This window comes from Trachypithecus francoisi, unplaced genomic scaffold (genome assembly GCF_009764315.1).
Source record: "Trachypithecus francoisi isolate TF-2019V2 unplaced genomic scaffold, Tfra_2.0 Lachesis_group14, whole genome shotgun sequence".
NCBI classification, from domain to species: domain Eukaryota; kingdom Metazoa; phylum Chordata; class Mammalia; order Primates; family Cercopithecidae; genus Trachypithecus; species Trachypithecus francoisi.
In genome coordinates, this window is record NW_022681459.1 from 59,947,548 (window position 1) to 59,974,270 (window position 26,723).

Below are 26,723 nucleotides of genomic sequence, written 5' to 3' on the forward strand. Positions count from 1 at the left end.
GGCTGGCCGTGGTGGCTCATGACTGTAATCCCACACATTGGGAGGCTGATGTGGGTGGATCACTTGAGGTCAGGAGTTTGAGACCAGCCTGACCAACATGGTGAAACCTTGCCTCTGCTAAAAATACAAAAATTAGCCAGGCATGGTGGCGTGCGCCTATAATCCTACCTACTTGGAAGGCTGAAGCAGGAGAATCACTTGAACCCAGGAGGCAGAGGTTACAGTGAGCTGAGATCGTGCCATCACCCTCCAGCCTGGGCAACAGAGCAAGACTCCACCTCAAAAAAAAAAAAAAAAAAAGAGAGAGAGAGGAAAAAAAAAGAGGTTTAATTGACTTAAGAGTTTTGCAGTCTGTGTAAGCATGGCTCCAGCATCTGCTCCTGGTGAGTGCCTCAGGAAGCTTCCAATCACAGCAGAAGGAAAAGGGAAAGCAGGGATGTCACATGGTGACAGCAGGAGCGAGAGAGCAAAGCGGGAGATGCCATACACCTTTAAACAACCAGATTGCAGATGAACTCACTCATCACCAAGGGGATGGTGCGAAGCTGTTCATGAGGGATCTGCCTCCATGATCCATTCACCTCCCAACAGGCTTCAACTCCAACACCGGGGATGACATTTCGACATGAGATTTGGAGGGGACAAACATCCAAACCATATCACCATTATTTTGGGTTTTGTTTAGGTTTTTTTTTTGTCACCCAGGCTGGAGTACAGTGGTAGGATCATAGCTTATAGTAAGCTCGAACTCCTGGGTTCAAGCAATCCTCCTACCTCAGCCTCCTGAGTAGCTGGGACTACAGACACGTACCACCATGCTCAGCTATTTTAAACTAATTTTTGTAGAGATGCAGTATCACTATGTTGCCCAAGCTGTTCTCAAACTCCTGGCCTCAAGCAATCCTGAGATTACAGGAATGAGCCACCATGCCTGGCTGACAGACCACATTCTATTTATCCACTTATCAACTGATAGCCATTTGAGTGTTTTTAGTTTTTGGCTATGGTGAATAATGCTGCTATGAACATTTGCATACAAGTCTTCGTGTGGACAAAAATTTCTTCAGGGTAAATACCTAGGATTGGAATTGCTGGATCACACAGTAAGTCTACGTTTAACTTTTTTTTTTTAAATAGAGTCTCACTATTTTGCCTAGTCTGGTCTCAAACTCCTAAGCTCAAGTGATGCTTCTTCCTGGCTATATTTAACTGTTTAAGAAACTGCCAGACTGTTTTCCCAAATGGCTATACCATTTTACATTCCCACCAACAAAGTATGAAAGTTCTAATTTCTCTACACTCTTGCCAATACTAACGTCTTTTTTTTTTTTTTTTTTTTTTTTGAGATGGAGTCTTGCTGTGTCACCCAGGCTAGAATGCAATGGTGTAACCTTGCCTCACTGCAACCTCCACCTCCCGAGTCAAGCAATTCTCCTGCCTCAGCTTCCCTAGTAGCTGGGATTACAGGCATGCACAACCAAGCCCAGCTAATTTTCCTATTTTTAGTAGAGAAGGGGTTTCAACATGTTAGCCAGGCTGGTCTCGAACTCCTGAACTCGTTTCCACCAGCCTTGGCCTCTCAAACTGCTGGGATTACAGGTGTGAGCCACCGTGCCTGGCTGTGTCTGTCTTTTTTATTCTAGCCATTCTACTGAGTGAGAAATGCTATCTCATGAGGGCTTTGATTTGTATTTCCCCAATGGTTCATGATGTTGAATGTCTTTCCATATATGTATTGGTCATCTGTATATCCTCTTTGGAGAAATGGTTATTCAAATAATTTGCCCATTAAAATAAAAATTTCATCTTTAAGAGCAGTTTTGAGTTCACAGTAAAACTGAACAGAAAATACAGGGTTCCCTACCCCCACACACTCAGAGCCTCCCCCCACCATCAACATCAGGCACCAGACGAAACATTTGTTACAAGCAATGACGCTATACTGACACACCAGTATCACCCATATCCCATAGTTTACATTCGGTTTTATTCTCGGTGTTGTATATCCTGTAGGGTTTGACAAATGTGTAATAACATGTATCCGCCCTTATGTAGTCCAGAGTAATTTCACTACCCTAAACATTCTCTGTGCACCACCTCTGTGCATTTCTCCCCACTCCCAGCCCCTGCCATCTTTTTACTGTCTCCATAGTTTTACCTTTTCCAGGATGTAATATAGTTGGAATCATACCGTATGTAGCTTTTTCAGATTGGCTTCTTTCACTTAGTTATATGCATTTAAGGTTTCTCCATGCCTTTTCATGGCTTAATAGCTCATTTCTTTCTAGTGCTCAATACAGTTCATTGTCTGGATATACCACAGTTTATCCACTCACCTGCTAAAGGACATCTAGGTTGCTTTCAAGTTTTGGCAATTACAAATAAAGCTGCTGTAAACATCCATGTGTAGGTTACTGTGTGGACATAAGTTTTCAGCTCATTTGGGTAAACACTAAGAAGTGCAATGGCTGGATCTTCTGATAGGAGTATGTTTAGTTTTGTAAGAAAGCCAAACTGTCTTCCAAAGTTGCTGTATCATTTTGCATTCCTACCAATAAGGAGAGTTCCTGTTGCTTCACATCCTCACCAACATTTGTGTTGCCACCCTTGACCATTTCTAAATTTGGCTATTTGTCTTTTCATTATTGAGTTGTAAGAATTTTATGTATGCTAGATACAAGTCCCTTATGGAACATGTGATATGCAAAAATTTTCTCCCAGTTTGTGAGTTTAGAGGTCTTCTTCTTTTTTTGAGACAGGGTCTCACCCTGTCACCCAGACTGCAGTACAGTGGCGCAATCTTGGCTCACCGCAACCTCCGCCTCCCAGGCTCAAGTGATTCTCCTGCATCAGCCTCCTGACTAGCTGAGATTACAGATGCCCACCACCACACCAGCAAATTTTTTTATTTTTAGTAGAGACGGGGTTTCACCATGTTGGCCAGGTTGGTCTCGAACTCCTGACCTCAGGTGATACACCCGCCTTGGCCTCCCAAAGTGCTGGAATTACAGGTGTGAGCCACCACCCCCGGCTGATATACTCATTTTATAGATGAGAAAACTGAGGCACAAAGAGACGAAGTTACTTTACAGCATTGGGGTTGAAGCCCAGGCAGCTGGTGCCACAGTCGGTTTTCTGACTCTCACAGCACCTATACCATGATATCTACCTGTGTGATTCTAACTGCATCATTGCAGTCCAGCCTAGGTAAATCTCACCCTGTCTCAAAAAAAAAAAAAAAAGAAAAAAAAAAGGATATATCAACACTATCTCACTGGTGTGTTGTGGGGCCTAGTCAAGTTAATGTACCTAGAAAACTAGAGAACAGTGGCTACTAAGGACATCTAAGGACACTTTATATAAACCTTAAGTGTGTTACAACTTCTTAAGTCAGTACTGAGGTTCAAAAGCTTCCATTTTATTATTATGCTTTATAATTTATGTATGTTACGTGCTTCCTCTTTTATAGCTCACTTGAATATACACATACATTTTAGAAGATAATAAGGAAGAAAAAAGTATATCTGGTCCTTTAACCCTTCGAAATGGGAAAGTTTGGACTAGATGCAGGGGTAAGCTCAGTCCTGGCCCCTGGCCCTTCCCCAGTACTCACAGGCTTCTGTCAACTGCACCTTCAGAAAAAGACCGAGACTCTTAGGCAGGAGTCAGGCAGGTGGGGGGGGCGATCTGTCACGTGACCTAGACTCTGGGCCACCTGAGTTTCCTCACCTGTAAAATGGGGATGCTGACGGTACCTACCTGACCTGAGAGCGGAGAACACTGAGATATCTTGCCCGTGGCCTGCCCTGTGGTTAGCTGTTCTTTTTTCCTTGACACTTGTAGATTCCTCTCGTTGGAAAACGCCAGCGAAGAGAGACACCCAGAATGGACGATCTAAAGTTCCTTCCAGCTTCCAAATTCTGGTCTGCTTTTCAGAGATCCAGGGCTCAGGATGCGAATGTGCCTGTCTACGATGGGGCTGCCGTTACAGCCTTCCTCCCGGGGCTCTGGAGACGCGCCGGCGCTTTGACACCTCTCCTGCGCTAAGGAAGAGTTGGTTTACAGAAAAATAAGTATACCCTGGCCCTGCAGAAAGCCGCCAGGCGGCAGGGCAAGCGCCACCGCAGTCCAGGCGCCATTATCTGCCTCAGCAGTTACCTCGGGGGCCCACCGCGAGGAGGTTCTTCGAGGCCTGCGCGTCCACGGACACTACCAGGGAGCACGGCGGGCAGCCGGATAGCAGGACGCTGACGGAAGCCCCGCAGTCGCTCGGCGTCCCTGGCTCCAGCTCACTACCCAGCGACCTCCCTGCTGTCCGAGCGTCCCCTGGTGGCGACGCCGGCCAGTTAGCGCGACAGATACGTTAGTCCAAAGGCCAAGCGGCGCTTCTGTAGGAGAGCATGCGCAGCCCCCACCGTTCGCTCAGCCAGAGAGAAGCTTCCCAGCCAATCGGAGAGCCTTACAGTCATCCTCCCGCCCACCCAGCATACAGGGGGGGGCATTTCTCCTCAGCCAATGAGAAAAGATATTCGCCCGCGGGTCGCACGCGCGGCTTGCAAGAGGCGGGGTTGTGGAGCGGATACTTTGGCAAGATGGCGGGGAGCGGCGTCCGCCAAGCTACCTCTACCGCCAGCACCTTTGTGAAGCCCATTTTCAGTCGGGACATGAACGAGGCCAAGCGGAGGGTGCGCGAGCTCTACCGCGCCTGGTATCGGGAGGTGCCGAACACTGGTGAGAGGTAGCGGCTTACGTGGGGACCCGGAGGCCGCCGCTCAAGGTCGTAGTCGGCCCGGCCGGGGTTTCTCATGGGCCGAGCTGAGGTCACCAATTTGGGCAGAGGCGATTGCGGGTGCTTCGGGGGAAGAGCGTCACCCGAGCCTACCATGGGCCGGACCCGGCGGCGGCGCCGTGGTCAGACCGGCCGTCCCCAGCGTTCATATGGCGCCCTCGGAGCTTTGGTCTGTGTTGTCCCCCGCAATTGGCAGAAGGACGAGGACTGTCAGTGACACACTCACTTTGTGGGGGAGGCAGCGGAGGCACCGAGAGGCGAAGTGATGTGCCCAGGGCCCAGGCCGAGCCACTGGTGTACCTGGAACCCAAAGTCTAGGGTTGCAGAGTGTAATTTAGGTGCCCGTTGGATTTTTTGTTTTGTTTGTGACAGTCTCGCTGTGTAGCCCAGCCTGGAGTGAAGTGGCACGATCTCGGCTCACTGCAACCTCTGCCTCCTGCGTTCAAGCGATTCTCCTACCTCAGCCTCCCGAGTAGCTGGGACTACAGGCGTTCGCTAGCACGCCGGGCTAATTTTTGTATCTTTAGTAGAGATGGGATTTCACCATGTTGGCCAGGCTGGTCTCCAACTCCTGACCTCAAGTGATCCGCTGGCCTTGGCCTCCCAAAGTACTGGGATTACAGGCGTGAGCCACTGCGCCCGGCCTGACTCGGTGTTTTCACATGGCGCGTAATGCTAGTCGGAGAAAGAGGTGTTTTTTTTGTTTTGTTTTGTTTTATTTTTGAGACGGAGTCTCGCTCTGTTGCTCAGGCTGGAGCGCAGTGGTGCGATCTCGGCTCACTGCAAGCTCCGTCTCCTGGGTTCTCGCCATTCTCCTGCCTCAGTCTCCCGAGTAGCTGGGATTACAGGCGCCCGCCACCACGCCCGGCATATGTATTTGTATTTTTAGTAGAGACGGGGTTTCACCGTGTTAGCCAGGATGGTCTCGATCTCCTGACCTCGTGATCCGCCCGTCTTGGCCTCCCGAAGTGTGAGAAAGAGGTGTTTTTGAGTGAGCTGGAGCATGATGCCACTCCTCAGGGCTGTCGAGTCCCTGCTTGTGTGTGAAGAGGCGGTAGAATGTGGTGGTTAGGAGCATGAACTTTTATCCAGGCGCTGCCCTCAACTAGCTATGTGACTTTGGGCCGGTTATTTCATCTGTTCCTGTTTCTTCATCTTTAAAATGGGAATGATAATTCCTTCTTCAGAAAGTTACTGTATTAAGTTAAAATATCTAGAGTGCTTAGAACAGGGCTTGGTGCATATTTAACTCATGAAATATTAGCTGCTGCCATTGTTTTTGTTGTTATTTTTGTTATTTATGGGGCTTACCTTAGCAGCAGCTTCCAAGCAGAACCTGGTTCTTTGACATCTGAGAACCGTCTCTGCTCCACAGAGTCCCTGTCCTCAAGCTGACTTTTGGAAAAATTGCTACTGACCAGAACTTAAACCCACGCGATACTAGAGAAGGAGAAACTTGACTGATCCGCTGGTTCAGGGACTGCAAATTCAGATGCCTTCAAGGGCGGGCAGATAAAAGATGTGTGTGGGGAGTGACAGTAGCAGTGTTTATGTGTATGTGTGTGTGTTCTGGGGTGGTGCATTCCAATTCAGAAGTTTGAAAACATAATGTTTGCCTGGCAGAATACTTCTAGGAGTACCCAGAACCCTCTCTGGTTGCAGGAGGAAGGTGCTGGGGGAAGGAGGACCACATTCAAAAAGGGTGGCTTGTGAAGGGTAGATCAGTGGCCAAGTAGAAGACAGAACCCAGGTATCCTGACTCTGAGAATCCAGCTCTTTCTAAACCATCCCCTCCCAAGACCTTCCCTCAAATTCTGTTTTGGGAAGAAAGTCCTAAAGTCAGAAGGGTCTTGAGAGGAGGAAAAGAAGGCAGAGGGTTACAGGAGCCTAAAGAGCAAGGGAAGAGGAGAGAAAAGAAGGGGTCAAGGAGTGTGCATCCCTATGGGGAAGATCAGTGATCTGTAGCTGGCCAGTTACTCAGACCTGTGCCACATGGGTTTTATGGTATCCATCATCAGGACTCCAGCTGAGGAATCAAATCAAGGAAGGGGAAAATAGTGTCAATAACTTAGAACAGCCTGAGCATTAATAAACAAAAGTAAAATTTTAAGTATTTAATGAAAAAAATAGTATTGATAACTCATTTTTTTTTTTTTTTGAGACAGTCTCGCTCTGTCTCCCAGGCTGGAGTGCAATGGCACGATCTCGGCTCACTGCAACCTCCGCCTCCTGGGTTCAAGTGATTCCCCATGCCTCAGCCTCCCAAGTAGCTGGGATTATAGGCGCGCGCCACCACACCTGGCTAACTTTTGTATTTTTAGTAGAGATGGGGTTTCACCATGTTGGCCAGGCTGTCTCGAACTTCTGACCTCAGGTGATCCGCTGGCCTCGGCCTGCCAAAGTGCTGGGATTACAGGCATGAGCCACTGTGACTGGCTGATAACTAACATTTACTGAAATGCTTACATATGACTCAGCACTATGACTTATTTTAGGGTGGGCTCTAATAGCTTCCCCTTGCCTTGTAGATGAGAAAACTGAAGCACATAAATTTGTCTCAAATGACATCGTTAGGAAGTAGGCAACCTGTAAACCCCTAATACCCGGCTCTTAGCTTCTACTGCAGTTTTCCCTGAATCTCCCAGGGCCCAGTTTTGCATGGGAGCACAGGGATAGAACTGCCTTTGAATCCTTCCTTTGAAAAAATATGACATGCTGTTTGCTGGCCGTAAGATAACAGGAGACTTTCTATAGAAACGGTTCATTCATTTAATTTCCATTTCATTAAGTATCTGTTGTACTTCAGAGTCAGTACTAGATGCCTAGAGAGATACAAAAATGAGTAAAACACAACCCTGCCTTCAGGGGTCTGATGGTCTAGTCTTATGGTCTAGTCTATTATAGGCATTTAACCAGATGATTAAACCCAAGGTATTATAGAGGTATGGGGGAAAAAGTGTGACAGTTTTAACAGCCAGGATTTGGATCATGCTTTACAAGGTGTCACTTGATTTTTCGCTATATTCTTGTAAAAGAATTAGGTTAGAGTTTATTTTCTTTCCTATTTTTTTAGATGAGATGACAGGCTAAGGAGGCTGTACCCCAGGCAAGATCATAATTTATAATGATCTGGAGACCTTACCCAGCTTATTTGACCCCTAATCCCACGTTATTTTCCATTATACTATGCTGCCTTCCCATCTAAGAATACAGGCCTTGTGCCTTGTATGAATACAACCAAAATGAATTAGAGCAAATAACTGAGAGCAGTATCGGATTGTCCTTCCGAATCTGTCAGAGCCTTCTGGACTCACGAAAGCCTTAACAATAACTTCAGAAAAGCACACAGAGACTGTGGAAAAGTCACCTTCACCCAAAAAGGGTACTTCCTTTTGAGCCTCACAGATTTTTTCAAATTGAAATAGAAGTATTCAGGATTCAAAGAATAAGCCAGGAATTTGTGAGCTGAGAAAGAACAATTGGAACTGATTTACATCAGGGTTTCTCAACAGTGGCATGTGGGCTGGACGATTGCTGTGCAGGGCTGTCCCCTGCATCATAGGATGTTTAGCAGCATCCCTGGCCTCTACCCACAAGATGCCAGTAGCACCCACCCCATGGGTGTGACAACCAAAAATGCTTCCAGACACTACCAAATGTTCTGGGGGGCAAAATCATTGCTGGTTTGCCACAGATTTAGACCAAGGAACGATTCAGTCTATGGCTAGGCTATTTCCATTTGCTTTTCTGCAGCCTTTCTCGCTGGTTGGGGGGTGCATTCAGAGTGTTGGGATGGGAGGAGGGAGCCTGGGACAGACCTATATGGAATTTGTCTTTCTAGAGACAAGGGTTCTTAATCTGAGGATGGGCACTCAAGGATCTGTAACCTCCTGAAACTGTAAGTAAAATGTTGCATTTGTGCATGTGAACATTTTGCTGACGAGAAGATTCATCACCCAGTGCCCTGCTGTGTAGTAGTTCAGGAGATCATGAGGAATGGGAGCTGATGGGCACAAGCTCCCGTAAGTATGCCCAGAGAAATCTTGTTTTTTCATTCCCAAAGTTGGTCAGGAATCTAAAATAAAAAATGCAGGAATGATAAGCACTGATAGTAGGGGAAGATTCCTCATAATCTCTTCCTTAAAAGAGCATTGGATTCTAGGCACACGTGTACCAAGGACAGGTTTGGTCAGGTGTGGTAGCTTACACTTGTAATCCCAGCACTTTGGGAGGCAGAGGCAGAAGGATCGCTTAAGCCCAGGAGTTCAAGACCAGCTTAGGCAATGTAGTGAGACGCCTGTCTCCACAAAAAACTAAAAAAGTATGGGCGTGATGGTGCGTGCATGTAGTCTCAGCTACTGGGGAGGCTGAGGTGGGAGAATTGCTTGAGCCGGGAGGTCAAGGCTGCAGTGAGCCATGATCATGCCATTGCACTCCAGCCTGGGTGACAGCAAGAACCTGTCTTAAAAAAATAATAATAAAATTCCAGATTCCATATTAGTTGGCATTTATTTTTGCATCTGTCTTCTTATTGTCCCTTTGTCTGCTCTTTACTGGAATTCCTAATATACCTTGGTGAACAGCTCTGTGGGAGGTAGAACTCAAATTTATAGTGTTTGCCAGTTTCCATGGTATAAATACTCCCACCATGATTGATTTTTAAGTGAAGTCAGTGTGGACGGATTTGGGAAGAGATGTATAACTGGCTCTCCATGAGAGCCTGCTCCAGCACACCCTGGACACTTACTTCTAGTGAATGATCCTCTGTCCTCTGTGGTTTTAACATTGACCTATCAAGCTGGGATGCCAGTTCTCCTACTAGATTTCTGCTGTTGCTTTTTCCTTGGTTGGATCAGAAACTCTGTTTTCTTTGCAGCATGGCCTATGATATGTCCCTCAGCAGAGGCTTTATTTTTCTATCACTGTCACTAAGTTAGGAGTAAAAAGATTCAGGTGAGGTCCAGTGGCTCATGCCCATAATCCCAACACCTTTTGGGAGGTCAAGGATTGCTGGAAGCCAGGAGTTCCAGACCAGCCTGGGGAACATAGTGAGACCCTGCTTCTACAAAAAAAAAAAAAAAAAAATTCAGGTTCAAACTTAATATATTGCTAATTCAATCAGAAAATGGCCTTCATCGTTTTCAGAGCTGGTTATGATAGTTCTGTAGGCCAGGGTGAACATGTCACAGGAATGACCACAAGACAAGGTATTCCAAAGGAATACACTGGTTTCCTTCACTACAGTGCTCATTCTAGCCTGGGAGCCTTGATTTTGCTGTCCCCACAGCCTAGTATGCCTCTGTGTATCCCACCTACCACGCAAGACCCTGTTCATGACCTTGTCATCAACAAATCCACTGATGGCTGAGCGTCCCAGGGGGTGGTAATGCATGTAACTGAAACCTAATTTTCAAAGGACATCCGTACGTCTCATCTGAAGTTCCAGGTTACTGAGTCTTTGTCACTATTTTAGGAGCTTAATCGGGGATTATTGAGTATTATGATTTTATGTTTATATTCATAGCTGGCTGTCCCTCCAGTCAGAATTTAACACCTAGACAAGTGGAGCTACATCTTAAACTTTGCTTCCTCCAAGTAACCTAAGATGGTATTAATTGCTTGTTGGATTGAAGCCTCCCTAACCTGCATAAACCCCTAGCAGTCTCCCTCAACTCAAAGTTTGTGTAGTATTTAACAGCCTAGGCCACATCATTTTACATTAATTTCAATCCTGTTTTCTTTTGCCGATTGTTCCATATAAAAATAATGCTAATGTCTATTGAGAGCTTATTCCATGTGAGGCACTATTGTGAGCATTTTGCATTGTCTCATGAAATCTCCACAAGAGCCCTGGAGTTATATATGCTGTTACTGTCTTCATTTTATTGATAAATAAATACACTCAGCCAGGACAATGGCTCACGCATGTAATCCCAGCAACTTGCTAGGCTGAGAGGCAGGAGGATCACGGGGGCCCAGGAGTTCAAGGGTGCAGGTAGCTATGATAACACAGAGCAAGACCCTGTCTCCAGAAAAATAATTTTTTTTTTTTTTTTTTTTTGAGACACAGTCTCACTCTGTCACCCAGGCTGGAGTGCAGTGGCACCATCTCAGCTCACTGCAACCTCCGCCTCCCGGGTTGAAGTGATTCTCCTGCCTCAGCCTCCCAAGTAGCTGGGATTACAGGCGCCCGCCACCACACCCGGCTAATGTTTGTATTTTTAGTAGTGATGGGGTTCGCCATGTTGGCCAGGCTGGTCTTGAACTCCTGACCTCAGGTGATCCACCCACCTCAGCCTCCCAAAGTGCTGGGATTACAGGCGTGAGCTACCGCACCCGGCTAAAAAAAATAATTTTTAAAAAAATACACTCAGGCACAAAAAAGTTAACTTACACAGGATCATATACCTAACAAAAGTTGGGATTTGAGGCTGGGTGCGGTGGCTCAAGCCTGTAATCCCAGCACTTTGGGAGGCCGAGACAGGTGGATCACGAGGTCGGGAGATCGAGACCATCCTGGCTAACACGGTGAAACCCCGTCTCTACTAAAAAAATACAAAAAAAAAAAAACTAGCCGGGCAATGTGGCGGGCACCTGTAGTCCCAGTTACTCGGGAGGCTGAGGTAGGAGAATGGCGTAAACCCGGGAGGCGGAGCTTGCAGTGAGCTGAGATCCGGCCACTGCACTCCAGCCTGGGCGATAGAGCGAGACTCCGTCTCAAAAAAAAAAAAAAAAGTTGGGATTTGAACCTAGGTTGTTCAAACTCTTGAACAATGCTTTACTGCCTCTTCAAATTCAGTGGTCTTTTTCCCCAAACAAAATAATAAGTTCCTTGAGAGCAAATGCCATGAATCACACGTCTCATCCTCAGGCACCTAGCCTAGGGTCAGGCTGATTTTTGGTGAAGGAATGAATGGGCGACCTGTATGTGTTCAGTGAGTATCCTTTGACTCTAGGTTTTAAAAACATGTTTTAACCATACAATTTCTACCCTGAGTCATGTTTTTCTCTCTAGTACACCAATTCCAGCTGGACATCACTGTGAAAATGGGACGGGATAAAGTCCGAGAAATGTTTATGAAGAATGCCCACGTCACAGACCCCAGGGTGGTTGATCTTCTGGTCATTAAGGTAACTGACCCTCCCTGACCAATTTAAAAGATCAGCCAACTTGTTCATTACTTCTCAGTCTTTCCAAATGAACATTTTGTCTCCAAGTTTAGAAAGCAGCTGCTGGTTCAGCAGTGATTATTGCTGTATTTCAGAGAAATACTTGAACTTGGAGGTTATCATCTGGATAAATAGATAAGATTCATCAAGGCAACATCCACTGGGACTTGCATTTTATAACCAAAAAAAAAAAAAGGTTTTGGGAGGAAAGTTTGAATTCTTCTTGAACCTCATCCCTAGAAGTTACCACTTCATCTGAATGCCAGTTTACAGCTGGAAGAGGCAGTTAGGCTGGTTATGAGTCCTGTATAAATGGGATCAAATCCTGGGGCTGATTCTGTCCCCCTGGCCAGTCACATTAGCATCAATGGGAGCTTCAGCATAGACCAGTCAGTAACAGAAGAAATGATAAGCAGAAACATAAGCCAGTCAGGTTAGGTGGTCATGGGATAAGAGCCTGTTAACCTATATGTTTCTCCTCTTGGTACCAATTAACCAGAGTTAAAGAATCTTTGAAAGGTCTCGGAAATCATTTACCCCAACCATCTGATTGTCCAGACATAGAAACTTTGCCCAGACAGAGTAGTTACTTGCCCAAGGTCATTCAACAAGTCCATGCTGAGCAGAGAATAGAATCCTGGCCTTCAGTGTCATATGCCTTCAACTTGACCACTGTGACTGATGACCTCTCTCCTCGCTGTTCAGGGAAAGATGGAACTGGAAGAAACAATTAAAGTATGGAAGCAGCGGACACATGTTATGCGGTTCTTCCATGAAACAGAAGCACCAAGGCCAAAGGATTTCCTATCCAAGTTCTATGTTGGCCATGACCCATGAAGTCACTCAGTGGAAAGGTGCATGTTGATATTATTTTAGAGCACAAATAAACTCACTATACGATGGTCACTTTGTGATAGAATTCCATTGATGAACCAATGTTCTGAAGCCTGTTTTTGCCTGAGCAAGTGGGGCTTTGGTATGCACACCACCTGTTCTTTCCCTTTTCTTGAAATGTGGTATTTGCTGTAAATTGGACTGAATTATTTTTCTCAGAACCTTGCATGTCAGTAAACAGGAAGGAAGGAGGCCATCTGTTCAAAAACTGTGACCCTGGGCATGAGGCTGGATAACTTGTTAATGCAGTAGTTTCTACAGTCCCCATGATTAGACACCTTTGTGTCAGGGCACAGATATCCAAAATTAACCAGCTCTTGCTGTCAGAGAGGGATCAGAGCAGCACTAACAGGCGCAAAAGTAGAGCTGTCAAAATGGGCTAGTTTTCCTTGGGTTCTGAAGAAAATGGATGTGCAAAGGCTTGGCTCCACTACCTGTAACAAGCTCTAGCCTTTAAAATGAAATTAACTTCCTACTCAGGCACCCTGCTAGGTGCACAGCTATTCAGTATACACACAGAGAACAGAAATATTCCTACTGTCTTTGCAAACTCTGGTGTACCTTTCAGTGGCAGGAGAATAAACATCAACCCTGGTTCAAGAACTGATCTGTTTGGATGGTAGTCTTCTCTCGTCCTTCCCAGGGCAATCCAAATGATAGAGAAGGGGGTTGGAACCTATAGATATGATCAGTGAGGATTCCCATACTTTTTTTTTTTTTTTTTTTTTTTTTTTTGTAGAGATGGGGTCTCGCCATTGCCCAGGCTGGTCTTTTTTTTTTTTTTTTTGAGATGGAGTCTCGCTGTTGTTGCCCAGGCTGGAATGCAGTGGCGTGATCTTGGCTCACTGCACCCTCCGCTTCCTGGTTCAAGTGATTCTCCCTGCCTCAGCCTCCCAAGTAGCTGGGATTACAGGCGTGGACCACCACATCCAGCTAGTTGTATATTTTTAGAAAAGACAGAGTTTCATCATGTTGGCCAGGCTGCTCTCAAACTCTTGACCTCAAGCAATCCACCCACCTTGGCCTCCCAAAGTGCTGGCGTGAGCCACTGCGCCCAGGCTGGTCTTGAACTTTGGGCTCAAGTGATCCTCCTGCCTCAGCCTCCCAAAGTGTTGGGACTACAGGCCTCAGCCATTGTGCATGGCCCCAAAACTTACGGCACCAAGGATCCCTTTATATTTTCACCTTAGGAACCTGAGGAGAAAACTCAAAAGTGTTTTTGTGTTCTCTCACTCAGTAACAATAAACACATAAGACTTCTGTGATCAAACATATGAGGGTTTTTCCCCACACTAAGCAAGCAGTCAGTTCTGCAGCAGACACCAGCTGGCTGTCCTCCAATTCTCTTCCAACACTATCTACCTGGAGATAGCATCAGATTCCACAGGTTTGGGGCTCAGTCCCACAAGACTGCTCCCACCCCCATTAGACAACATTCACAAGTCCAAGCCTCCAGCACTTCTGAGCTTCAAGTTGGGGTCCCCATGACCCCTTCTTTTTAATTTGCTGGAGCAGCTTGCAGAACTCGGGAACACTTAGGTCCATTTACTGGTTTATTATAAAGGATATCACAAAAGATACAGATGAAGAGATGCATAGGGTAAGGTATAGAAGGGGCATGGAGCTTCCAAGTTCTCTCCAGGCATGCCACTTTCCAAAGCCAAGTGTTCTGTTCTCCGAAAGCTCTCTGAACCTGTCTTCTTGGGCCTTTTATGGAGACCTCATTGGATAGGGATGATTGAAGCATGGACAACGGTGGAAAAATGGGAGTAGACAAAAGAGGCATAATCTAATACAGATGGAGTGGGGAAGTCCAACAAGGCCTGTCCATATTTCTTCCTCCCAGGTAAGGGGCAGAATCCCTTCTGAAATGGGGGTCTCATGACGTAAAATCAGACAAGGTAGGTCAGAGAATTCTTTTTATGGCCAACTCGAAGATAGGCAAAGGAAGATTATACTTTTAGTTTCTATGGCCTACCTTGGGGAGAAAAAGCAGCAGGTGAAAGGAGGTCAGGAGAAGGTCTGAGAAAGAGACTGTTGTTTTCTGAGGCCCGAAGTGCCCAACATTGTAACAAAAGCCTAAAACAAGGGCTTTGGGAGTTATAAGCCAGGAAATAGATGAAAACCTATATATATATCCTCCTATCACAGAACCCAAGTTTTGAATCATTCTAGTTATATTTAAGTAGTACGCTAACAAGCAGAGCGTACTACTTAAATGACTGGCACTGAACACAGAGTGGCATGAAGCTTTAGTTAGGCCGTGTAGCTTTCTTAAGGGAAAATGTGCAGTTTCTGTTGGGCTTTTATAAACAATGAAAATTGTTCCCAGGCCCCCAGAATAGTTCACCGGGCTCCACTGCAGCCTGGATAGCCTGGGCCTATGTTTCTCTCATAAATAAAGGACAGCAGAGACAACCGCACCAACTAGAGCCTAGGCATACTGAGAACCTGCAGCAAGCACTCAGTCACACACAGCTGACATTTATTATGTTTATTCATAATTTGATTGCTTGTTTGTGCAGTGCTTAGTGGACAGCACATCTCAGGGAGCCTGCCAGAGCCTGGGGTGGGATATGGTCATGGACCATACAGGAAGCTTCACCAGACTGGGAGGCTGAGGGCCTTCCCTGAGCCCTTCTGCTGATAGGGAAGGCAGAGAAGCTGAGAGCATCACCATTTCTTCAGTTACTGCTTTCTCCTTTCTGTAATGCCTGGAAGAAAGGAAAGCAGCAGTGAACTGGGCAATAGAGTAGTCTTCCATCCGCAGACTGAAAGAATTCCACAAAGTGCTTCTATCAAACATGACAGGAGAAAGGCAGCTTTGAGCACGTTTGATTGTTTATGCATATGTTAACTGGGCATTCACCACGGGCCAGGCACTGGGGGCCCAAATGTATAAAAAACGTCTCCTGCCAGCAAGAAGCTCAGAGTCTAGTAAAAGTTTGGTTTGAGTATGTTTAGACACATAATACCGAGTATTTGAAGAGATGTACTGGAGGTACTGGTTGCCCAGAGGAAGGAGTAGTCAACTTTCAAATGAAGGGAGGAAGGAAGACTTCAAAGACACTGTAGAAGGGGTGGAATTAAGACCCAGAGCTCTCGGAAACAGTCTTCCATGTGGGAGGAACAATGAGCCAATGTTTGGTGGTGGGTATAAGTGTGAAAACTCAAGAAATGGTGAATACTGGGAATCGGTGTGTGGCTGGAAATATGGAAGATGAGACTGGAATAAGGTGTGTGACCAGATTATGGCAAGCCTTGAATGCCAGGCTAAGGAGTCAGGAGTGTCCTCATCTTAGTAATGCCATGAAGCACATATTAGAGCACATGAAGTCAGCTGGGCACAGCGACTCACGCCTGTAATCGCAGCACTCTGGGAGGCCGAGGTGGGTGGATCACCTGAGGTCAGGAGTTTTGAGACCAACCTGACTAACATGGAGAAACCCTGTCTCTACTAAAAATACAAAATTAGCCGGGCATGGTAGCGCATGCCTGTAATCCAAGCTACTCAGTAGGCTGAGGCAGGAGAATCGCTTGAACCTGGAAGGCAGAGGTTGCAGTGAGTCGAGATCATACCGTTGCACTCCAGCCTGGGTAACAAGAGCGAAACTCCGTCTCAAAAAACAAACAAAAAACATTAGCCACCAAGTGGGTAAATTCATTAAAGCTTCTGCCCTTAGTGTCCAAATGCTGCTACCAGGCCAGACTGCATCACAGACAGATGCTCCACCCTGCTTCCTCGTCCATCTAGGGTAAAGCAATGTCTTACCTGTTAGTCATCATCATCGTCATCCTCTGGAACAAAAATGTCATGTTCCTCGAGTAGAGCAGCAAAGTTCTTGCTAATGAGTGTCCCAACATAGAGAAAGGGGATCACAATGGAGAACACACGGAGAAGGCCAAAGGACATCTGCAGAGGGTCAGAGTGGCAGCTGTGAGCTCCAGAGCCCACTCTGGCAGGACCAAAGAAGACCTGGCCCTCTCACGGACATACCCTCCGGTGGACCTCAGACCCATCATAAGCAACTTAATTTTAAAATCCTTGGAAAAATTCAGGGCAAGAAAAGTAATTAGAAAAGGAGAGGGCCAGGCGGGGTGGCTCACACCTGTAATCCCAGCACTTTGGGAAGCCAAGGTGGGTGGACCACCTGAGGTCAGGAGCTTGAGACCAGCCTAGCCAACACGGTGAAACCCCATCTCTACTAAAAATACAAAAAATTAGCCCAGCATGGTGGCGCACGCCTGTAATCCCAGCTACTTGGGAGGATGAGGCAGGAGAATTGCTTGAACCCAGGAGACAGGGGTTGCAGTGAGCCAAGATTGCACCATTGCACTCCAGCCTCAGCAACAGAGTGAGGCTCTGTCTTAAAAAAAAGAAAAAAGGCTCATATCTGTAATCCCAGCACTTTGGGAGGCCGAGACAAGCAGATCAGAAGGTCAGGAGTTCGAAACCAGCCTGGCCAACATGGTGAAACCCCATCTCTACTAAAAATACAAAAAATTAGCCGGGTGTGGTGGTACACGCCTGTAGTCCCAGCTACTCAGAAGACTGAGGCAGAAGAATCACTTGAACCCGGGAGGCCGAGGTTGCAGTGAGCCGAGACTGTGCCACTGTACTCCAGCCTGGGTGACAAAGTGAGACTCCATCTCAAAAAATAATAATAATAAAAAGGGATAAAGTGACTGTTATGGCCATGAAAGTGGATGAAAAGTCCACTGCAAAGAAAAGTCTAAGCCACCCTAGACATCTAAAGTTAGGACACAGCCTGCTGATTACTTTAAATCCCTACAGGCAGATGGGTGCACCAGTACTAGGAGGGCCAGACTACGGTGAGCTCTACCTGAACACGAAATACACAAAAACCGCTGACAGAAACATATACACTGAAGGGATATTCTATACAGTTCATTAAGTAACAAGTTCCCTAATGCCTGAGAAATTTTGATTTAAAAATTTTAGAAACAGATGTATTTGAAACTGGGCATGTATTTACACTCAAAGACTATTTAGATGGATTGGGAGAATGTCAGTAAAATCTCAGCAACGTTTCTCTCGTATTCCTAGAATTTAAAAAAAAAGTTTTTCCAACTGTTTTGATAAGGCAGGTCTTTCCCAACATGGACCTGCAGTCAACTGTGTGAGTTAGCATAGGCCAGACTAGCTTTAAGAGAGTGGTTTTCTTAACTCCCACACCACAAGGCCCTGCAGTGCTAAAGCAAACTTTTGCTGGATATAAGGGACTGTTTTCGTTTTCCCTAGAAAAACGCAAGCATGTGACAGCGTTCAGTGTTGGAAAAAGATAGAACCTGATGGGGACGGTACCAGGAAGAAACCCGCATGCTGCGGCCTCAGCGATGGCCTTGGATACTAACTTCACCGCTCTAGCCCGATTGTTCATTTGAAAAACCGTGATTTTAATAATTCCCTGTACATCTGTCAGGACTGTAAATCACATGAATACTAGGTGACAACTCATAAAAAGATGAGGCCCGTCCCACGTACCCTTTATTTACAGAGTCCTTTCACAATTCATATTTCATCCCATAAACTAGGAGACAGGCAAGGCAGAGATTACAGGACTGGTCTAAGCTAGAAGCACACGGCCTAGTCTTCTGACTCCAGAGGAGCAGAGCACCCCACCTCTCAGGACAAGCTAATGTGAAAAGCCATCTTCCCCTCAGCGTTTTCCCCCCATCTTCTGTCTACCTACCATTTTCTACACACCTGTCAAAATTAGCAACTCATTAGCGTATTTATTCTTGGTCCGCCTTCCAGTCTAAGGTAATCGTTATGATTGGCCTTGGCTCCCGTCAATCAGCGCCGCCCTCACGCACTCCCCACAATGATTGGCCTCAGCCCCTTCGCCCCGTCTCCAGGCAGACACTCACTTTCACCGGTTTGGGCAAAATGGCGCCGCTGCGGGTAACGATGACTGACCTCGACGGTACCAGGCTCTGGCCTAAGCCACTCCGTGCGGCGGCGACATCGCCATCTTTCCTCAAGCTAGGCCCGCTTCGGAGAGCCCCGGACCTGACTGGTGCCAGTGCTAGCCAGCGAGCCGCTCCGGACGCCATGCCCCCAGCTCCGCCCCTCACCCGGGCACCCGGACGCCACCGCCCGGCCCTGCTGCCGCCCTCGGGAAGAACACCGCCCGAAGCCTCGCGAGACTTTGAGGAGCACACGAGAAGCCCAGCCCTCCCATTCGCGCAGTGCTGGCGGCTCCGGGGACGGTGGGAGGTGTTTGTCACTGGCCGGCGTGGTAACGTCACGAGAGCAGCGGCGCCGCCCCAGCTCCCTACGTCCGCGTCCTCCGGGGCGGGGCCGCGGTCCTGGATCCCGCACCAAGGACGGCACGGTAGCCAGAGCAGGACTTAACGGCTGGCTGTGGAAATAAACCCAGGGAGACGAATGAGTAATAATGAAAAAGCTTTACTAGTGTTTTAACCGCGTACAAAACACTGTAGCAATAAGAGAAGGGCCCGTGTTATCTGTGCTTCAACAAAATGCAGTGGCTGCCGAGCTTCCAGGCAGGGCTGGGGAACAGGCCGGGTGCCCGCCCTGGGCGCATCTCCGCCTCCTGCGGGTAAGAGGCTCCGAGCGTCCCCCTTAGGCCTAGTTGGGTGCGGGTCAGTCCTGCCCAAGGCCCCAGTGAGGGGAGCCGAGGCTAGGAAGGGGCAAGTTTTGTGTGTTTGGGAGGGGTGTCTCCTCCCGGCCTCTGCGTCTTCCCCCTGGGGCGTCAGTCTGGTCAGGCTCTGGTGACCCAGCCGCTTTGCCTCCCAGAACACTAGAAAAATCACGCTCGATGTTGGGAAGAGTAGCAAGGAAAGGTCCTGGCAGGTACACTCTGGGTGACAAACAGGGCTATGAGAGTTTCCAGGTGGTTTCTCGAGCAGCTTCAGTTTACCGGAGCCCAGCCAGGAGAGAGAATTTTAGCACAGGAAACGGAATCCCGTGTCCAAACTCCTAGAATACCCAGGACTGAGAACCAAAGCAACAAACTTTACCCAGGGAGCCACGCTGCCTACCCACCTCTTCTTTAACCCCTCACTTGGCAGCTCCAGGAGTTGGCTGCTGAAGGCAGAGTACAGGCGGGCATTCCGTTGACACAAAAAAGCTACAAGCCCCTTCTGGGGCAAGGTCCACACCATCTGTTAACAGGGGAGCTGGGGAGAAAGGATGGGACCCCAACACTCTGAGCAGAATAAAAATCTCTTCACTGGCCGAAGACCCTCTGCCTCAAAGGGCCCTACCCAGACTGCTGAGTGAGGATCCCCAATCTTCCCACCCCTCTCAGGAAGAGCTGGGTCCCAGAAACTCCTGTGACACAATAAATCCACTTTCTCTGACAGTGTCAGAGCCTCAAGCCAATACTGCAGCCTACCTCGGATTTAAATGCACACGAGACTCTGCAGGTTGGTAATTATGGCTCCAGAGCCTGGTGTATAGGTCAAAGGTAGGGCAAGCCTGTGACACTCTCAGGTGACATTTCCCACTTCCTTCATTTCATTAACATCCCCTGGGAGGGGCCAGTCAGGCCAGTGAAGTCAGGAGATTGGGGTCTTGCTCTGTGGCGTCCAAGTCTCCTTTCCTCTCTGGACCTCAGGAAATAAAGAGGATGGAAGGAATGGTCCCTCAGTCCCTTCCAGACACATGGGTGGATCTGGCATCTGGAGAATGCCTAAATAGCAGGAAGGAGAGAACCCATGTCCCCTCCCAAAACACAACGTTGGAAATGGGTAAACATTTAACTCCTGAAAAAGAACTGGCCCTGGTTTCCTGACTCAAAGGGTGCAGACTTAGGGCTTATCCTGTTCCTCACATTTTGGCTGGCTCCTCTGGGCCCTCTGCTGCCAACACTGCCGCAGCTCCACGATCTCCTGGCCATACCAGTCATGTAGGGTAGAGAAGCAGGAGGTCTCAGGGGACACAGGGCTCTGCCCCCTGCCTAGGAGAAGGCTGGCAGGGCCCTGCAGCTCCCACTCAGCCAACCCCCGCCCTGAAGACCTGCTGCCCGCTTCTTCAACCAAGCCCACGGGGCTGCTGTCCTTGGAGAGGGAGTGGCCATTCTCCAGGCCCGCAGATCGGTGGTTAGGAGCCTGGGGCTTACAGCGGCTGGCAACAGACTTCCAGGATGAGCCGCGTTGCAAAGCGAGGCTCTGGCGTGCGTCCTGCAACTGGCTCTCCAACTCACGTACCACCAGGCGCATGTAGCCAAAGCTTGCCCGAGACAGCGCCTTCACCCAGGCCTCCTGGGCCGCTGGCCCTTCTGCGGCCAGCAGGTGTGGGCGTACTCCAGGGGCATCAAAGCAGATGGCAAAGGCAAACTCCTCAGGCACGGGAGCCTCAGCCAGCTCCACTGTGCAGCCTTCCAGCACCACCAGGCTCAGCGGGGCCCGGCCCTCGCGACTCTCAAAGGAGAACAGCAGGTTGCCCTTGAGGACAAACCAGCATCTTCGGCCAGTGCCACTAGGGGTCGATGGGGTCCCTGGGCCCCCCCAGGTGCGCAGGAAGCCCGTGTGGTCTGCTGGGGAGTCGCTGAGTGCATAGTGGGCTACACTCCTTTCATTCAGCTTCATGGCTCCCACAGGAACTGTGAGGCAAGAGAGATGGCCGCGGATCAGAGAGGGAGGTGGTTCCGTGCCCCACTGGGGAAGAGCACTGGCTCCGGAGGCGACCTGGACCCCAGCCCTGGGGCTCCTACTTGCTTGCTGTGTCCGTAAGGCCCCTAAAGTCTCCTGAGAAGTGGGCTCGTCTTTCCTTCTTTTTCTCTCAAAGGGATGTTGTGCGGATCATGCAAAAAAAAAAAACTGGACATTGGCGGACTTGGAGAAAAGAATAACAAGATTGCATCAGACAGGAGGCATGGCAGGACCTGGGCAGGGCTTTCTAAAATCCAAAGAAACAGGCGTCAGCTGAGCTGAAATGGACCCCAGACCCATCGAAACCACTGTGCTTAAACTATTCCCTGATCTGGGGTCCTCTCAACTCCAACTCTGAGGCCAAGCTTCCAGGGTTTCCATGACCCTCCTGGGCCTCTACTGGCCTCTTATTTGCATATAGCAGTTGAATCTTACTGACCTAAAGGCAGAAGCTGAGGCACAAAATATAACTTTAAAGAGTTTACTTGAGTGAAAATAAGGACAACTGCCCAGAACAAACTTCTAAGTTGCCGTGGGGTGTGCTGCATTGGGCCTTTCCTACAAGCAAGTTTTTATAGGCAGAAGGGGGAAAGGATGACAAAGTTGTTTGGCATGAATTCTCCTTGGTTTATAGAAATAACATTGATTGGCGGGGTGCGGTGGCTCACATCTGTAATCCCAGCACTTTGGGAGGCCGAGGTGGGTGGATCACCTGAGCTCAGGAGTTCGAAACCAGCCTCGCCAACATGGTGAAACCCCATCTCTAAATACAAAAATCAGCAGGGCACAGTGGCAGGTGCCTGTAATCCCACCTGCTTGGGAGGCTGAGGCAGGAGAATTGCTTGATCACAGGAGGCAGAGGTTGCAGTGAGCTGAGATTGTGCCATTGCACTCCAGCCTGGGTGACAAGAGAGAAACTCCATCTCAAAAAAAAAAAAAAAAGAAATAATATTGATTAGTGATTGGCTATATATTGTTGAACTATAGGGTAAGAACTGTAGGGTGTCCAGTGTACAACATTTTATGGCTACTTGGTGTCCCTCTAGAGCCACGTAGCAAGTGGCTTCAAGAGGTAATTCTTGATCCTTCTGTAGTTCATGAGTGTGATGATTGGGTGTTCACGTGCATGTGTGAACCGTGCCACCCTCGAACCTTGTTACCATGTGGGCACATTACCGATCTGACATGAAGAAAAGAAAATAAAAAAGTAAAAGAGATAATTCTTTAGCTCAAGGGAGGAGTAAGACTTGACAGCTGTTGCATTTCAGTATGTCTGGGCCTGATTATTTAAAGGGGCTCCGGTTCCTCAGATAAAACATTATTTTTCTCTCTCAATCTGCAGCCTTCAGGGCCAGATGGGGACCTACTCTGTAAACAAAGAGTGTAGCATAAACCCAGGGTACAGCTGAGAAGATCTAACCACAACCATTGAATGTGGGTGCCCCCAGGATCATGAACGGCACTTAGTCCAACTGTCCTTACTCATGGAAAACCAAGGCCCAGCGCAGGGAGGGGAACTTGCCCAAGGTTACATGATCGATGAGATGCAGAGCTGCGTCTCCCAAATCCCTCACACTGTACCCACTTACCAGCAGGGCTCACTGGGGGAGGGCAGGGACCTCTTGTCTGGCCACAGAGCTCAGCCCTTGGACCACCTGGTTCCCAAAGAGCCTGCAAAACAATTCTCAAGCCCAGTCAGCTTATCCCAAAGAATGAGAACTCCTACTCCACCTTCGAGGCCTAATGAAACCACAGCCTCCACCAGGAAGCCTTCCGTGACCCCTGAGAATCCCCCCACCCATCTACCCAGCCAGGAACCCCTGAGCAGCTTAAGGGGCTGGGTCCCCTTTTCTTGACCTTTACTCTTCAGACCCCAGCTCCCTGCCTGAGTCCAGGTCAGAGCTACAGGTGCCCTCATGGTTCCTAGCTTTTCCCTTCTAGCACTTCCCACTCAGTTTCTTTGTGGCTTTAACTGAAGTCACCTAATCTGGGAGGCCTTGCATGATCACCGTATCATCTAAGGTGGCTCTGACCACCAAGGTGGCCTGACGTAAGGTCATCTGACCAGTAGACCCCCCGTTTCTGGTTTCCTTCATCTCACGACGATGTCATTTGTGTTTACAGCACTGTTCCCAGCCCCAGAATGCCTAGGGTGGGGCTCGGCTAAGTTCCCAGGAGAACCCCAATATCCAGCACTGTGCAGCGCTCAGAGAGGCCCTCAGGAGGGATCTGTTGAATTAATGGGAATACATCAGTGGACAAATCAAAGTCTCCCGCCCTCCCGGAGCCTACAGTCCCACAGGGAGAAACACACTGTAGGCAAACAAAATAAATACTAATAAATTAATGAAAGAATAATTAGTGAAATAAGAGGTACCAAAAGGACCGGTAATGCTAACGGTTATGGAGAAAAACAAGTCAGATCCCTGGATGGGGAGAGAGACCATTCCAGTAGGGGTGGCCCAGGAAGCGGGAGGAGGAGATCACAGATGTTTGCCAGAGGAGTGGCCTCACTGGGGGTCCTGGGCCCGGCACTGGGGCACACGGAAGGGGTGGGCAGCCCGTGAGGCCATGCCCCCTCCCCTCTCCCGCCTCCGGGGAAGGGAGCTCCCTCCTCTCCACCAGTAGGGGGGTCAGGCCGCCCGCACACCCGGCCTCCCGCCTGTCCCGGCGTCTTCCTGGATTCTTTTGTTGGACGAGAGGCGAGCTGGGGGTGCGAGACCGCGGTGCCAGTGGCCACTGCGGGGATCCCCAACCCGGCTGTCGCCCTAAACAGGGGTCATCTCGGTCAGGGTCTCCCTGGCTACCGCCTCGGTTTCCCCGTCCTCGCGTTGGGGCTGTTACCCACCACGTCCCCGCGGCCACGCCTTCCCTGGGGCCACTTCCTCCCGGAGCCCGCCAGGTCCACTCTCACCTCCCGCCGCCGATCGCACCGAAGCCCAAGAGGGCGATCTCGACTCGAGACCCCTCGCCTCCGCCTGGGCTGCAACGTGGCCGCGGGAGCTGGGAGACCCCGCCCGGGAGGCTGGAGTTACCGCCCCTCCCCGCCCAGTATTCACCCGGCCCGGGATCTCCGAGGCGGCCTCGGGATCTGCGAGGGCGGGAAACTGAGGCCCGAGAGGGCGTTGAACTGCCCGAGCCACAGAACTGGTCGGTGCCGGTGGCCTGGAACCCAGAGGTTCTCAGATGGTCCGCGGGCCTCGGACCCATCGTCCGGAAAACTCAGTCCATCTCTTCCTCTCTGGTCCCCCTCTCCCTGCTAGGCCTGCTTCCCGGGCAGAGCCAAACCACGGATGTCTCGCTCTGGGCACCTCCTAAGGGTGGGCTCCTACACAGCCTGCGAGGGCCGGTCAAGCTTTTTTGGCCACCCACCAGGCCACCGGGGTCAGCTGACTTCTGCCTCTGGAAATTACCCATTTCTGCTTCCCTGGCCTGAAGCCCACCGGCAGCCCCCAGGCTCTGCCCTAGTGGGTCCAGGAGGCGGCCTGCGGTGAAGGTCTGGGGAATGCACAACCAAACCCAAGAGACTGGAGCTTCTGGAAGGCCCTGGAAGCCAGAGGTGTCCTCAAACATCTGCCGTGAACTTGGCTCCCACCTCAGAGCCTTTGCCCTTGCAGTTCCTGCAGCCTAGAATGGCCTTCCTTCCCACCCCCAGCCGCAGCTCCACTCCTCAGGACGCCTCTGGACGCAGATTTGAGTCTCTGCTCAGAGGTCCCCTCTGGGACCATTGTAAAGCAACGTGCCCTGCAGTCTGTGTCCCGTCCCTGGGGTGTTATTTCCATCAGAGCACTCACTGCTAGAGTAAACTCTCCTATGCTCAGACTTTTATTTTCTTGTTTATTGCCTGTCTCCCCTACTAAATTTTATTCAGTTAATACTATACACCCTTGGCACGGAAAAAACAGAGGAGGATAAGGGAGATGGGAAATTGTGGGAGTAGGGAGGTTGCAATTGCAAACAGAGTGGTCAGGGTAGGCCTCACTGAGAAAGTAACATTGGACAAATACTTGAAGGAAATGAGGGAGCCAGTCATGCCAATTCCAGGCAGAGGGAACAGTTAGCGCAGTGGCCCTCAGGCCTGTTGTGTTTGAGGACCTGCAAGAAGGCCAGTGAGGCTGGGAGGCCTGGGGAGGGGGTGGCAAACAGTAGGAGGTGGGGGTGGAAGGGGTGGGATGGGGCTCTGTAAATCTGGGAGGACTGTTAGTCTAGACAGGGCTGTGAGGAGGGACCTGAGAGATTTCAAGGCGTACTCTCGCTGCTGTGGCGAGAATCAATGTCAGTGGAAGCTGGAGACCAGTGAGGAGCCTGCCGCCATTATCCAGGCGAGGTGTCACAACGGCGGTGAGAGCAGGGAGGGAGCGGCAGCCAGATTTAGAATGGCTTTTGAAGGTAGACAACACAGGATTTGCTGAGGAGTTGGATGTAGGGAGTGAGGGGAAAGAGCAGGAAGGACTGCACAGTTTTGGCTTGAGCACCTAGGAGACTTGTCATTATCTGAGATGTGGAAAGTGGCCGGTGCTTGGTCTGGGTTATGTTTGAGATGCCCAGTGGTCATCTGAGTGAAGGTGCTGTTGGGGGTCAGAAAGCGATGCCTAAAAATAGGACACTTGGGCGTGCTGAGTACTTTGAACCAAAGGACACCGGAAGAGCCTCAGAAGCAAAGTCTCTCTCTGACCTTCTCCTGCTCCTCTTCTTTCTCCCGTTTTTCTCCTGCAAGGCAGGCCATAGAAACTGACATTCCTCCTCCGTAAGGTGAGTTACAGAAACTACAAATATTGGCCGGGCACAGTGGCTCATGCCTGTCATGCTAGCACTTTGGGAGGCTGAGGCGGGTGGATCACAAGGTCAAGAGATCGAGACCATCCTGGCCAACATGGTGAAACCCCGTCACTACTAAAAATACAAAAATTACCTGGGCGTGGTGGTGTGCGCCTGTAGTCCCAACTACTCAGGAGGCTGAGGCAGGAGAATCACTTGAGCCTGGGAGGTGGAGGTTGCAGTGAGCAGAGATCGCGCCACTGCCCTCCAGCCTGGCGACAGAGGGAGACTGTCTCAAAAAAAAAAAAAAAGAAAGAAAAAGGAAAAGAAAAAAAAGAAACTACGAATATTACTGGAAACATCCCCCACCTTTCTTTTTTTTTTTTTTTTGAGACGGAGTCTCGCTCTGTCGCCCAGGCTGGAGTGCAGTGGCCGGATCTCAGCTCACTGCAAGCTCCGCCTCCTGGGT

At 49.1% G+C, this 26,723-nt stretch overlaps 3 protein-coding genes, 1 long non-coding RNA gene and 1 other non-coding gene across 14 annotated transcripts in view; 2 read left to right on the forward strand and 3 right to left on the reverse strand.

Moving 5' to 3' along the window:
• LOC117096389 overlaps positions 1-4,301 on the reverse strand; it is a 37,608-nt gene extending 33,307 nt beyond the window's left edge. For all 4 annotated transcript variants that reach the window (XR_004442471.1, XR_004442470.1, XR_004442473.1 and 1 more), the window contains exons 1-2: positions 4,159-4,301; positions 3,760-4,043 (exon numbers count right to left, since the gene is read on the reverse strand). This is a non-coding gene — a long non-coding RNA (uncharacterized LOC117096389). The remainder of the gene's footprint in view (positions 1-3,759; positions 4,044-4,158) is intronic.
• A 70-nt stretch (positions 4,302-4,371) lies between these two features.
• Positions 4,372-13,460, forward strand: NDUFA6 (NADH:ubiquinone oxidoreductase subunit A6). The gene is made up of 3 exons (XM_033233757.1): positions 4,372-4,731; positions 11,805-11,920; positions 12,665-13,460. Exons 1-3 carry the CDS (start codon positions 4,401-4,403, stop codon positions 12,794-12,796), a joined length of 579 nt encoding a protein of 192 aa, XP_033089648.1. The 5' UTR covers positions 4,372-4,400; the 3' UTR covers positions 12,797-13,460.
• A 1,872-nt stretch (positions 13,461-15,332) lies between these two features.
• Positions 15,333-19,025, reverse strand: SMDT1 (single-pass membrane protein with aspartate rich tail 1). The gene is made up of 3 exons (XM_033233767.1): positions 18,746-19,025; positions 16,626-16,766; positions 15,333-15,567 (listed from the first exon to the last, which is right to left on the reverse strand). Exons 1-2 carry the CDS (start codon positions 18,929-18,931, stop codon positions 16,629-16,631), a joined length of 324 nt encoding a protein of 107 aa, XP_033089658.1. The 5' UTR covers positions 18,932-19,025; the 3' UTR covers positions 15,333-15,567; positions 16,626-16,628.
• A 245-nt stretch (positions 19,026-19,270) lies between these two features.
• PHETA2 (PH domain containing endocytic trafficking adaptor 2) lies at positions 19,271-26,332 on the reverse strand. 7 transcript variants are annotated; one of them, XM_033233764.1, is made up of 3 exons: positions 24,411-26,332; positions 23,086-23,167; positions 19,271-21,447 (listed from the first exon to the last, which is right to left on the reverse strand). In XM_033233764.1, exon 3 carries the CDS (start codon positions 21,431-21,433, stop codon positions 20,654-20,656), a length of 780 nt encoding a protein of 259 aa, XP_033089655.1. In that variant the 5' UTR covers positions 21,434-21,447; positions 23,086-23,167; positions 24,411-26,332; the 3' UTR covers positions 19,271-20,653. The 7 variants fall into 7 exon arrangements, with proteins under 7 accessions (XP_033089655.1, XP_033089653.1, XP_033089652.1 ...); XM_033233762.1 differs by having other exon boundaries at positions 24,345-26,332; XM_033233761.1 differs by having other exon boundaries at positions 19,271-21,743; positions 24,411-26,330.
• On the forward strand, positions 22,579-22,682 carry LOC117096784. Its single transcript, XR_004442634.1, has one exon. It is a non-coding gene; the product is annotated as a small nucleolar RNA U13 (small nucleolar RNA).
• Positions 26,333-26,723: the final 391 nt, after the last annotated feature.

Bases quoted from the DNA above. Each gene is read 5' to 3' on its own strand.
- NDUFA6 (XM_033233757.1), top strand. From the start codon at position 4,401: ATGCGCAGCCCCCACCGTTCGCTCAGCCAGAGAGAAGCTTCCCAGCCA. The intron at 4,732-11,804 runs GTGAGAGGTAGC...TTTTCTCTCTAG, and splicing joins TCGGGAGGTGCCGAACACTG to TACACCAATTCCAGCTGGAC. The intron at 11,921-12,664 runs GTAACTGACCCT...CTCGCTGTTCAG, and splicing joins TTGATCTTCTGGTCATTAAG to GGAAAGATGGAACTGGAAGA.
- SMDT1 (XM_033233767.1), bottom strand. From the start codon at position 18,931: ATGGCGTCCGGAGCGGCTCGCTGGCTAGCACTGGCACCAGTCAGGTCC. The intron at 16,767-18,745 runs GTGAGTGTCTGC...GACCCTCTGCAG, and splicing joins TTTTGCCCAAACCGGTGAAA to ATGTCCTTTGGCCTTCTCCG.
- PHETA2 (XM_033233764.1), bottom strand. From the start codon at position 21,433: ATGAAGCTGAATGAAAGGAGTGTAGCCCACTATGCACTCAGCGACTCC.